The following is a 13,369-nucleotide window of genomic DNA, read 5'->3' as shown; positions in this document are numbered from 1 at the left end:
ATATCGGAAACGTGCAATCCAACCTGTTCGACGGTTGTCTGAATTTGTTTTCTATTTGTTATTTGTATTTTCAAAAAATACTCGTTGAAATGGATATTCCGAGATTTCACATTATTGAGTCAGGTGTGCATAGGTAAAATTTCGTAAAGGGATCGAAGAGAGTTACAATTGGCATGGAAAAGCCCGTTATATTAATATCCTCTTTAATAGAGAAATATAAAGAAGCGGCAGCATCGAGGAAAGCCGCTAAGTCCAAACAAAATGACGCGACCAATATTTATTCAAACTCCATTTATCCAAAGCTAAAATCTAAACACAGAGGTTGGACACATTAGAGTAAAGTTGTGCCTCGACCATCATGGTTTCGTAAATGAGAATTGATCGGCCCTCAACGTGATCATGCGGCTGGGTGAACTTGAGCACGGCGAGCTTCTCAATTATTCGTCGGATGGCCTCGCTTGCATCGCTCTCTCGATGCTCCCACATCCCTTTCTCGCCTCTGTATCGGCCTCGCGCTTAGTGGAGCAAACGCTCTAACTCGCCTAAACAGCGAGCGGTGCTCAATCCGTGTACCCCCTCCTACTCGCGCGCACAACGGCCTTCGTTCGTTCTCCTAATGCCTCTCGGGTGAAAAACACTTGCAAAATTATTAATGCGCAAGGAACGGTGACTGATTGTAAGAATGTTTTCATTTTTATGGATGTACGATGGAACTTGAGAGAGAACTCGAAGGAATTAGATCAATAATATTAGAATGATAATTTTTTAACTGCCTACGTAGATAATACGAAAATTTTTCACACATGCACGCACACGCGCACACCCTCACATACGTATCTCTCTCTCTCTCTCTCTCTCTCTCTCTCTCTCTCTCTCTCTCTCTCTCTGTGCGTGCGTGTGTGCATGTGTGAGCGTGCGTGCGCGTGCGTGCGTTGGAGAGTGGGAGGGGGGGGGTATTTTTGTTTATATGGTATGGTAAATATTTGTATATTCAAGGCGTTATTCATAAAGGGAATTTAGATAATCTAAGTATTCAAACTTCAAACTAAACAAACTGTTGGAATCTTAATGCGATGCCGAATCACGTACATCTATATTTACTAACCGTCTGTATAAAAATTCAATGTGGATAAATTTAACGAAACGAATTTACAAAAATAATAGATTCAATTGGATCGTTTGTGTATTTCTATCCAGAAATTTTTTCCCTCCTAAAAACAAAAGCAAACAGAAACAAACATTTGTTTGTCAATTCTAAAAATTGAATATATTTCATTCTCATCGAGCTCAATATATTAAGTACAGAATTTTTAATTTTTATAAAAAGTACGTTGGTAATGAAAGTAACATGTTAACTACAATTTAAGACACTTGGGAAATTGTGGTTAATTTGAATGTGAAAAATATGGAATGCTTGATTTCACAAAAATTTAGGCGAGTTGCAAGAAGCTGTTTAATTTATAAAAAAAAGTTACAGATTATAATCAAAAAGTTTCAAATAACAAGTACACATATTATTATTTCTAAATGTTTATTATCTACTTACACATGTAGTCTTGCAAAATTAATCTACGAACATGAATATTGTCAAAAGTAAATATTTCCCTTCATTAAATATGAGAAAAGATGATGGCATGAGTTCTACAATCACGAAAATTTATTAATTTACCTACTCTTCTTCCATATATCAAACTATTGTATCACTTATCATTCTCTATTCACCCCCTCCTCCGCCCCATTCATAATCACATACACATATCTCTACTCTCTCTCTCTCTCTCTCTCTCTCTCTATATATATATATATATATATATATATATATCTCTATCTCTCTATCTCAACACATATGTATTCTCGACCTACTAATAATTCTCATCATCCCAGTCTGTTTATCCAGCCAATTTTCTAGCAAACGGATTTTCTTTGCCCTCTCTTTTCATCTTTAGGTCATGTAAATTTCGTGCTAGCCCGCACCTCTCCCAACGTCCCCCAACACGCGCACACGTACATATAATGAATGAGCGCACGACAGGGGCATTTGGAAGTTTCAAGTGCACGCGAGGCACGTCAAGCTTAACTTGAAATTGAGTTGTCATCTACTTGGTGAAAGTTATAGTGCCTTTATAATGCACGTACGCTTACTCGCGAGGATCGTAATGAGAAAGCTATTAAGACAGGACATGTGGATGGCGACCACATGATATTCATGAAAAATCAGTTCAAAAGTTCTTACGATCGTTCGATACATTGATTTATAGATTTCGATCTTATGGATCTTGGTTCTTGTATGCAACATAGGCATTTGTCCCCGAGCAATTTTGTATTTGAACGAACGATGCGATATTACAGCGATTTACATTTTCGCATCGTCGAATTGAGAGAAAACTATTGCCGGAAATAGATTTTCGATAAAGAATCATAAAGATTAACAAAGATTATGAATTTGATGCCTTGTGTTCAGAATGTTTTAAACAAAATGGACATTTATAAATACACGAAGAGCGAAATAAATTATAAGAATTCTCATTATATACATCTGTGATAATTTAAAAACAAAAAAAAAAAACAAAAAAAAAAACAAAAAAAAAACAAAAAAAAATTTATTTTAGGACATCACTCAAAAATTATCCCTCTATATAATAATGACTATAAAACTTTTCATAAATTGTGATCATTAAGCTTGATAACGATGCAGTAATCAGTAGTCCTTAAATATATTATTCTCATGGTAATCGCATGCGATGTTGAAAGAGCAAAATTTAACGTAAAAATATAATTGCCATTTAATCATATTTATGGTGATAAATTACAATAGAACAATATTTATAATATTTTAGCATGTCGTATACTAACGTTAATTATTACGATAAACTACTTATCGGGAACTTTCTTTTACGTAAACAACTTTTAGAAATATTTAGAAATGAAACTATATGCATATCAAGACGTAATGGGATTTTTCTTATCGGGACAATAATGATAAGATGCTAGAGATGTTAATTGTGAAGTTACAAGTTAGCAGCAAGGATAGATATTTACTTGAAAGACGAGAGATTTCAAAATATTTTTTAAGTTAAACATGCTTTTGTCATCAAAATAGATCATACGGATGTCTAGAGAGCAGTGAGACCAAACGCTAAACTTTAAACTTTAAAATGGCTCTCTTATTTTTATATCGAAAATTATTTAATCATAGTTTCATATAATAATTTCAGTTAGTTTTGGATGCCTATTTAATAATCTTGGGAATAAAATTTGATTGAGATTGGTAGTCCAATTAGTTTTTCCGCTATCATACTTAGCCAATTTCGTGAATTAAATTTTAAGGAAAGTCGTTCCAAAGTTCTTGGTTATTATATATTTTCTACTTTCTTCGTTCTCGAACATGTATCTTGCGAAATACTTTGAATTAGACTTTGAAACTTTGATGAAATATTCGTGGATATTTTCAATATAAATTAAGATTTTAAAAAATCGATATCTCGAACATTCGTGAATCGCCGAATCGCCGCCACTACAATATAAAGTACAGTTTTTCATGAAATTTTAAAAAATCGATGTGCTAATTACGAAACAAATAGACAATGAAAATTCTTGGATTATTTTAAGCAAAGTACATGCCTATTCAACGCGAGCTACGCGTAATCGAATTAAATGCCAATGTACAGATTAGCAAAACCTATTACGACACTAAAAGCGAGCGACTGGGATTACACGGACTTGGGACAAATGAAGTAGAAACGAACTGATTTGCGTCAGACATTCTAAGTTTACTATTTTTCGTAGTACACGTTCTTATTTTGATAAATACATTTTTCTAGTTACATCGTCACATATTCGTGATCGCGACTTTATAATTTGATAGTAAAGGCTTAATCAATTAAATTCAAATGGGTTGAAAAGGTAACGTTACGTAATTACGAGATTAAGCGATTAAGACGTTAGAATGGAAAGTTTATATGATTGAATTAACAATTACTAGTGTTGTTTCATGTAACTCATATGTTTGTCAAATGTAAAAGAACAAGAATATCGTAAGGAAATATTACTTGTCTCGTAGTTATTGGGAAATAAAATATGCCACACACGCAGGTGTATAGTCCAGAAATACAAAATCCACTCAGTTTTAGTATCGAGAAATGTCGTTTTGCATGTTTTGTCACGATAAAGTAAGTTGTAGAATTTTAATTTCAATTGTAGTAAATTAAACTAACTTTGTTTATAATTCAGTTGTATGAAATATATTTATAAACATGTAAGTTAATTAGCAATTAATAAATCTGATACTGTAACATGCTGAAATTTTAAATTTCAATCTTGATGGTATATTCAGTATATTTATAATAGTTTGTATTATAATCGATAAAGCTGATAGGGAAAATTATAATTTAATATGCTTGTGCAATAATATTGTAAATTTTATAATTATAATTTTAATGATACATCATGATTTTATAAACAATGCCTGTAGAGTGCAATTATTTATTAATAAGTTATTCGGCATTCTATAGATTAATTAATATCCACATAATTGTTCTTAACATATTTCATTAGTATTTTAGGGAAAATTTAATAAAACACATTTTATGTATAAAATTTTTTAATTAATATCTAATTCAAGCTGACGCTAGTCTTTGCGAAAGAATCAAATTATTTCATGTAGAATTATTAAATGATAAATATTAAAACGCTTTATATCTCACGGATATTTTAGCAAATTTCATTTCACATATTTGCACGCCTTTTTTTCTTTTGCATAAAAAAAGAAAGAAATATTAAATAAAGGAGCGTATGTACAAATAAGCAAAATACGTAGCACAATGAAAGGAATATAAAAAGTGGAGGGAGAAAAATGGCTTATTTAAACTTAAACCTTATTTAAAGTTGAACATAATTTGCTTTTGAACAAAAATGTAATATTTTATCTTCTACTATCTACAGCTGCGGAACCATATCGAGTGGAACATAGCTATCCTACTCTCACTCGTATTCGCACCCCCCTCCCCCCCTCTCTCTCTCCCTCTCCCTCTCCCTCTCTCTCTCTCATCCTCTCTTACCTCGAGTCAGCTGCCTTGAAAGCAAATTCTCTCTTGAAGTTTATCATCGATTTCGCATTTCCCGATGCTTGCTTTAAGCGGGAAAAAGGAAGCGAACGACGAGAATATTACCATCCGGGAAAATTCAATTTTATTTTCTTTTTTTCTCTTGTCTTCTTATCAGCTGCGATACTGTAACTTTCTGAGCGTGTATTTAGACGAGACGTTTCTATACAGTGACTTTGCACGCTTGTTTTTTTCTCTTTGTTTTCTTTTTTTTTTTTTTTTCTTCTTTTCTTTTAGCGCGTGGTTAAACAAGAATGAAACGCGATATTTTTACAAGGATCGAGCCTGGTGAATTGCGAGAGACTCAATTGTAAAAACTATTTGTTACCGCTTATGGTGCTATTGACAAATAACGCTTAATCGATTTCTCTGTCAGATACAGTAAATTTTTCTGGATTTTGCTCTCTGCGCTAAATTCAGCACATCTTCTGACTTTTTGACTCCTTCGGTAGTGTTAAATTTTGATTATATTAATATGTCAATGAATTCTTTTATTTCCAATTGTTATTTTATGCGTATGACTTAATCGTTCCATCAAATGGATTGGACTCATTATGACATTGAATATATCTTAGTTATGAAACTATTTTTTTTTTCTTCAAAAATTCATTCTCTCTTTATTAATGAGAATTATGGGGTATTTTCAACTATCATAATATGCTATCATAATTTTATCCGTTTTTTTTTACTACATAAATTTTCATAAATCACTATTATGATATATTGTTTTTACATAATTCTATTAAAATTGGTTGTTTTTTTTTTTGTTTTTTTTTTTTTATCAAATAAAAAAATATTATACATACATCAAGTAATTGCGATGTATTTAATTTCGTTGGAAATTATAAATTTACATTAATTTACTGTTATATTTTTATAACAATTAAATAATTACTATTAATAATAAATAATTAAATATTCTTCTCAGCTTAAAGATTGGAAAATTGTTAATTTAAACTGGCAAACCATAATATCATAGTATAATTACACGCGTCCAAACACACACACACACATATATATATATATATATATATATATATATATATATATATAATGATAATTGATTTTAACATTGTTTATTCGGGTTTAGTTGTGTAATTGTCAAATTATATATTTTAAAGAGCAGCAAGATGAAGTGCATAAAAATTACATCGAGTGATTTAATTTATCAAATATTGGCACATGGGGAATTGGAATGTAATGATTGACAAAATAGAAATATATGAATTATGCATATGTTGTGAACGAATGAAGAAAAATTGTGAACGTAAGTAAGTGTTAACTAACTAATCGATTTCGATATATTATGGCTCGAGGATTTTGCAAGCAATTTTTGTCAGATACTGTCACTCTCGTTAAAAGCTTTTAAGCATACAATTTGTGCTTATGCAAATTGGGACACTCATTTTCTAATGATAATGTGCAGTGAATGAAGTTGCGAGTAAATTCGAGGTGTCAAGGAGGTACAAATAAATTTGTGAGAGGCAAAACCGTGAGTGTGTTGATTCAAGTGTCGAGCCAATATTGCACCCAGCACGACTTGACTTGGTGTCGGCGTTGCGTTGCGATCAACGATCGTTGATCTTTGTATCTGAATCCCTCTCGATATTGCATGAATCTCGCCACGTCGCGTGCTAGTGATAGAGCGTGTCGCGGAATTTATTCCTGGAAGAGAGGATATTCATCCGGCCCGTATGTTCGACGGCCCGGGAGGAGAGGCTAGTTGCGTTATCTCGCTCATGGGAAATGCGTTACCGGATGAGACGGTGCTTTCTCATCCTAAATTATTATGGGGCGAGGGGAGAGGAGCGAGTAAAGAAAGTGAAATGAGAAAATAATGTTATCTACGAGGGATCTAAGTGAGGCAATCTAACGAATAGATACGGAAAGAAAATGCCTGCAACTGAATTGTAGAATGGAATCCGAGAGGAAATGATCAGATTATCGTCTCTATTTCAATATTTCATCAAACAACATCGTCATCCTGAATTTTTCGTTACTGTTGAGCGAGAGCGATCCAGTTGATCGCGAAACCTCATTTTACTCTTAAATATTTAAATTCTGTCCCTCTCTCTTTTCTTTTTTTTGGCTTTTTTTTTTTGTTTTTATTTTTGTTTTACCCTCGCTCCCATCCGTTGGCCAATAGTCGAGCTATCTCGCGGAGAAATTATAATCACATTTGATGGAGAGGGGGGGAGGGGTGGAGAGTTAGGTAAATAATCATCAAGCCGAGACCATTGGACAACGGCTCGGGTAGACTCGTTACGCAAGCACAAATAAGGAGGAGGACGATCAAGGCCCCACGGCCCCATTCCGCCAATGCTTAGCGCCCGCAAACTTATCCGCTCTTCGCTCCAATACAAAATAAAAGCTCTAGGACTACCGGATCAAGCTGAAATCCCCAATCATCTCTACAAAGTTGCACATCATATTGTACAATGTTACCTAGCCCCACTCCATCCCCTAGTCCGTCCGCTCCCCTCCTCGCCTAACGATCCCCGTCAAATCGCAAATAACGAGAAACATACGGGCATCCATCCTCGAACAAATCCCTCAGCCCCCGGCGATCGCATTTCATAAACGCGGCAGCGTAGTCTAGAAACCAATTTAAAGGGGGTCGATTGTCGTTGCAGAAGGCCGCATCCTGGAGCTCCACTCCCCGGACGGCGTCCACGAGTGCTGGCTCCGAGCATCCGACAACACCGAGGCCAACGTCTGGTTCAACGCACTCCACTCGGCCCTAGCCGCCCTCACTCTCAAGGCCCTTCGATTGGCCTCGGCACTACCCGACCCGCCGCAACTCCAGCACATCGGCTGGCTCGCCAGGAGGCACTGCATACAGGTGAGTACTCGGATCAAAAGACAAGTACTTGTACTTGCTAATGCGCGCTCACGCTCCGCTTAAATTCCATCAAAGTCGCCATAATCCACGTGGCCTACGGCCCTCATCCCCTTACTCCCCCTCACTCCCTTACTCTCTTACTTCCTTACTCACGTACTCGACGTTTCCGTCCCCTTGTCATCCATTCTCATTCGACCTTTAAATTCCTTCTATTTCGATGATGTTTTAATGAACGTAATTTGCGCGAGTCCGTGTCGAGCTCACTTGGGAGTCTATTTTATCGGGTTTACGTCACTTAGTATTATTGGTCGAGCGCGGGCGCATCTTTTGTTCGGCGTTCCTTTAAATAAGCCGACAATGGCATAATGTCGAGTAAAAAGTTAAGTCTAAGCGCTTTTCATTATTTTTCCATTCTCCGAGGCGATATTTGCTTGAAAATTTTTCGCAATCTTATTACCGAGAATATTGGGTTGGAAACTGAATTTCAACACTACATGCTCGTGTAATCAGCCTTGATTTAGTGCGCTGAGGCGACAATACAATTCTCCTCACTCCCTACGTATTTTGCATTGCTCGGGTATATTAGCTTTTTATTAGTATATTACAGTGTCATTTATTGAACCTACGAGCGCTAAACAGAGACCGATTATGCTTTTTCGTTATTAAGGGCGGAATATAAGGGTATGGGCCCGCGCAATTTTTTTCTCGCTCACCACGATCGAGGCACCGCTCATCTTTTCCTCATTCCCTCCTCTAAAGAATAAATAATTAACCACTTTAATCTAGTAGTACAAATAATTAAGTATGACAGCTATTATCAAGGAGCTTTAATTAAAACAAAAACAAAAAATGCTCTTAATTCAAATAATATGACAGGAGTATCCGATAGTGCGTTGAAAATATACGATCTTAATTAAAATAACCACTCTTCTTAGTTAACGGATCGTCAATTTGCATAACTATGAGAACAATTATGTTTCACTTTGTCTGAAAAATGCGCGCTGCTTCTCATTTAGAAATTAAATTTTATCTTTCGCGCGTAACAATGTAAAATAAGCGTTTCAACATTCGTTTTAAATAGTAATCAGCTCATTCCTAGTAAAAGTAGTCCTATCGTATTGGCTGGCGTCTTATCGATTCTTATCGAGTATTAATAACAAATAAAGATGTTAAAAGATGATACGCTCAAAACCTTCACGTGAAGTATGACAAAATTCCGTAAATGACGAGGAAGCATTGTCAGATGACTCAGATGACCAGATGTATCGAGCAATTAATTACTCGGTACTCTAATGTGCGAAATTGATTTAAAAAAAAACAAGCCTATATCGCGTACAGTCATTTATTAGAATAATTTCAATGGGCTTTGACGTGTTATTGATGACACGATCTTGACACGATGACATGATCTCGGTCGAATCTCGAAAATATCTCGGCTTCGCTTATTAACACCAAATACGTAATTTAACGGGGGAGCGCTCGAGATGCCCACCACGCACACACGGCACAGCAGACTCGCAACGGCAAAATCGCCTAAGTTACCTGGGAACGTGACGTTCTCGTTTTCGACAAGGCCACGAGCCTGAAAATCGAAAGTCCAAGGCTCGACGAGCAAACACGATCGCGAATTCGTGAAATCGAAAAGTGGGCAGTGGCCGAGGGCGCGCAAACATACATCAGCCGATGCCTTGGCGTTTGCCTCTATGTCATATCCGTATATGGGCTAATCACGCTCCGGGTTCGCCGTTAAAATATGGATTGATAGTGGTGGCGGTGGGTGACGATGGGTGGCGATGGGTGGCGATGGGTGGCGGGAGACGGGAGCATCGGCTGCAATGCGTTGGCTATTTAAGCGACCCGTGGGATACTTCGTCAAGGAGCAGCGGACGTATGGATAGGCGCAGTTATGGCCGCACGTCAATCGATATGGCGAGCAATCAAAGCCGCTAATGCCAATCAATTATGTGCCTGCAGCCCCCGCGCGTTTCTCCGTCACCTCGGCCACGGTCGTCCTTTATCAATAGGCGAGCGGTGGTAGGTCTCCTCGAGTCGAGCCTGCTGCTCCTGCGCCATATCGATTGCTCGCTCCCGTCGCCGCTCTAGCGCGTTGTCGTTGGCCGGGACCGAGATCGGGATAGCCTGTTTGTGTGCGTGTGGCGTTGGTGGAGGGATGCGAGAGAGTTGAGAGTTTGACAGCCAAAGTTCAAGGTGGGAGAGCGATAGGAGAAGCATTTTCCATGCGCCGGTTCATCGAGTGACATGGACATAATCGGTATCGTTCAATATTCCTCGACTTTAAAGTTGCTCGAGCTGATGAGATCTTGCAATCGCCTATTTCGGCGCGCTTATTACGATTTTATTCAACAACTGCTAGAAACGCTCGAAAGTTTGTCACTTTATCAAGTCTGGAGCGCAACTCTATTTTCCATTCTCTTTCAAAATAGCACTCGGCGCATTAAACTTTACTCCACCTATTTCAACTCTAATTAAATATCAACGTCTTAGCTTCATCTCGATCCTAATAAACATCTTTTACTATTTGGTTTATCTATTAAAATTCTTGATACTCAATTGTATAACTGTACACATACTTTAGCTATACTTTGCCTGTTTTATTTAATCTGCATTATTTAATTTTTTTTATAGTGCTGAAGAAAGATAGGAGAATTTCTCGATCTCGTAAGAATTACATTCAACATTAATTCGACGACTCCGTCCCATTATCTACAAATATGTTTATAATAATTTACCTTACATTTCTAATGACTTCAATTTTAGTTTCACTATATTCTCTAAAGTTGTCTTGACCGTGCGAAACCTACTAGCTACATCGTTACTTTCAAATGCTTTTATTTTTAAATGATAATTAAAAAGTACGTTTCTAAATGAAAGAGCACGAGTTACATTTTCTGATATTTCTTTGTTTTACCATGTCATCGATGACTCGTATAAAGATACTTGACGACTAATTTCCTAATAATAAATGCCTTTTTTTTTATCCTATTTTTTTACTTTGGATAGTATATAATAATTAACTTATCTAAAAAAAAAAAAAAAAAAAAAAAAAAAAAAAAAAAAAAAAAAAAAAAAAAAAAAAAAAAAAAAAACAGGCCAAATAGAAAAACAAATTCAGCCCTAATAAGGCTTTTTAATTAAATTTGTCGTTATTGCTTCAGGAGCCAGCAACGCTTTGACGTGATATTAAGTTTATCAAGTATTTATATTAAATTAATAAACTGATTGTATTGACTCCTTTACATAGAAATGAGCTTGAAAATAGCTATGAAATTGTAAATCGAAGGGACAAATTTCCTTTCTTATTCCTGCCATGAGGTTGCCGATATTTAGAAACAATAAGAAAATTCGAAAGCTAGCTCATCCGAAGAGTAATTTCTAATAAATTCGGCGACGTTATTGTCATATAAGGAACGTCGATGGTGAATTGCAAATGAAAAATTTCCTCAGCATTAAGTGGCCGGGCTCGCTATTATGGAGCTGCGCCCGTAAAGCTCGACTTGAGCTTTTCATAGCTCCATCCGTTAGGATGCTGGAGTAATCGTTCTGTACCATTACTCGTTTGTAACTCGGTTTATATCTCGGCACTGATACCAGCAACAGCACCAGCTGTTTAATAATCGTCGGAATGAGAAGAGATCCGACATTTCAAATTCTACCAACTTGTATGTATTTTTGGGTAAGCGTCATTCATTTAACGCTTGGACATATTTCCACAAATTCTAAATTTCATTGCAGATTTGATTGAGGTTGTGTGTGGAAATATATCATATCATTATATGTATTTGTCGATTTTTAATAAGTAGAGTCGGCTCTGTGCATCTCTTACATATATTAATTACTTATAATCTACGTATTGTTAAACATGAGCTTTATTAATTGAAGGATTATGAAATCTTCGAATAAATGCAAAGAAACAATAATTATTGTATTTATAAGGAGATAAATAGAAATTCTCTTTTGTAACTCGAGTAAGATGATTATAAATTGAATGTCTAATGTAATTACGAAGTATATTTGGCAATAACATGTTTAAGTATAAATGTAACTTCTGAAAACTTATTTTAATAATTGACTTTATTTCAAGTTATTAGTGGATTTATTTACAAAGATCAGTGTTTGACTTACTTATTCGTACAAGTTAGAATGATAAATTATCTTGTCTTATAAAATTATGTAACATTTTCAAGTTTATTTGCTCCGCGCTGTAAAACAAAAGTATATAATGATGGGCTTCTTGGTTTCACCACTTGGCCATGTCACTTATAACTTTGAAGTGCCAGTAAATAATCGCTCTTTCGTTACATAATATTAAATTTATTATGCTCTGACTAATTTGAAAAGTATTTTAAATGATAAATGTACATAAAATGATAACAATCACTTTACTTACTTAATTCATGCTTCTTCTCACCACAAGTCCCTCATTATAATTATTACTTTTAATTTCGCTCGGCCAAATTTACAACAATTAACGTAATTGTTCTATTATTTATTATATGATAAATTAAGAATTTCATAAAAGAATGGTTGCATAATAATGCAGACGCGTGTGATTCAATGCTTGAAAATATTTTTACTTGATAAATATGTAATGTCTCTCTTACTCTCGCTCTTACTCGTAAAATGTTAATTAGAAAAAATGTCAATTAGTCAATTAAAAACTAAAGCATCTTTTTGAAATTAATTTATTGTTGAATTATAGTTTAATTTTAATGGCGTATGCTGAGTTATTCGACAATTAGCGTGAAAATATTCTTCATAACTAAGCTTATATTGCTAGCTAAATGCTAATGATTGGCGAATGAAAAAAGAAAAAAGAAAAAAAGAAAGAAAAGTTTGGAAATTTCTAAAAAGAAAAGTTTATTCTAAATTTACCAAAGATTTAATAGCAAAAAGTAATTTTAAAAAAATAATCTTTGTTCAAATCCGGACACTTTTAATTTAAAGCAAATATGTAAATTAAAAGTGAGGTGAGGTGGGGGGGGGGGGGGGGGGGGGGGGGGGGGGGGGGGGGGGGTGACTACATTTTGCTCCGTAGATCTGATCTTCAAAAAAAGTCAATTGTCTAAAATCAATTTCATTTTTGGCTTAAAAATATCGGGATTTTGTTTTCAAGGTAAAATAGGAGGTGGAATTTAAATTTTATGCATTTTTTCGTCGATGGAAATTAGGGAAAGTGAAAATCGAGATGACTTGGACGAAAATCCAGCGATTATTACGAAAGGGAAAACGGATTTGAATTGCTTCTGATTCGGATTACAGCGTCGAAAGCCGAATGGGTAATACCGAGGATTGCGCGGTGATGTATTTGAGAAGAAACCGTCGCCTAATTCACATCAGTTAATTTTCCGTAATCTTTATGGTGTGCATTCAAATAACAATTTAACGCTAAATAATAGGGAAGAGC

At 35.4% G+C, this 13,369-nt stretch overlaps 1 protein-coding gene across 1 annotated transcript in view; it reads left to right on the top strand.

Moving 5' to 3' along the window:
* The window catches only part of Syn1 (Syntrophin-like 1), a 145,196-nt gene that overhangs the window by 91,950 nt on the left and 39,877 nt on the right, over positions 1 to 13,369 (top strand). Inside the window, exon 3 of the mRNA XM_011500978.1 lies at positions 7,736 to 7,944. Within this exon, the coding sequence (XP_011499280.1) occupies positions 7,736 to 7,944 (209 nt within the window). The remainder of the gene's footprint in view (positions 1 to 7,735; positions 7,945 to 13,369) is intronic.

The sequence above is a fragment of the Ceratosolen solmsi genome, unplaced genomic scaffold (genome assembly GCF_000503995.2).
Source record: "Ceratosolen solmsi marchali unplaced genomic scaffold, CerSol_1.0 scaffold27, whole genome shotgun sequence".
Lineage (NCBI taxonomy): Eukaryota > Metazoa > Arthropoda > Insecta > Hymenoptera > Agaonidae > Ceratosolen > Ceratosolen solmsi.
Note: the sequence above shows the minus strand (reverse complement) of the source record. Positions and strands in the feature narration are given on the sequence as shown.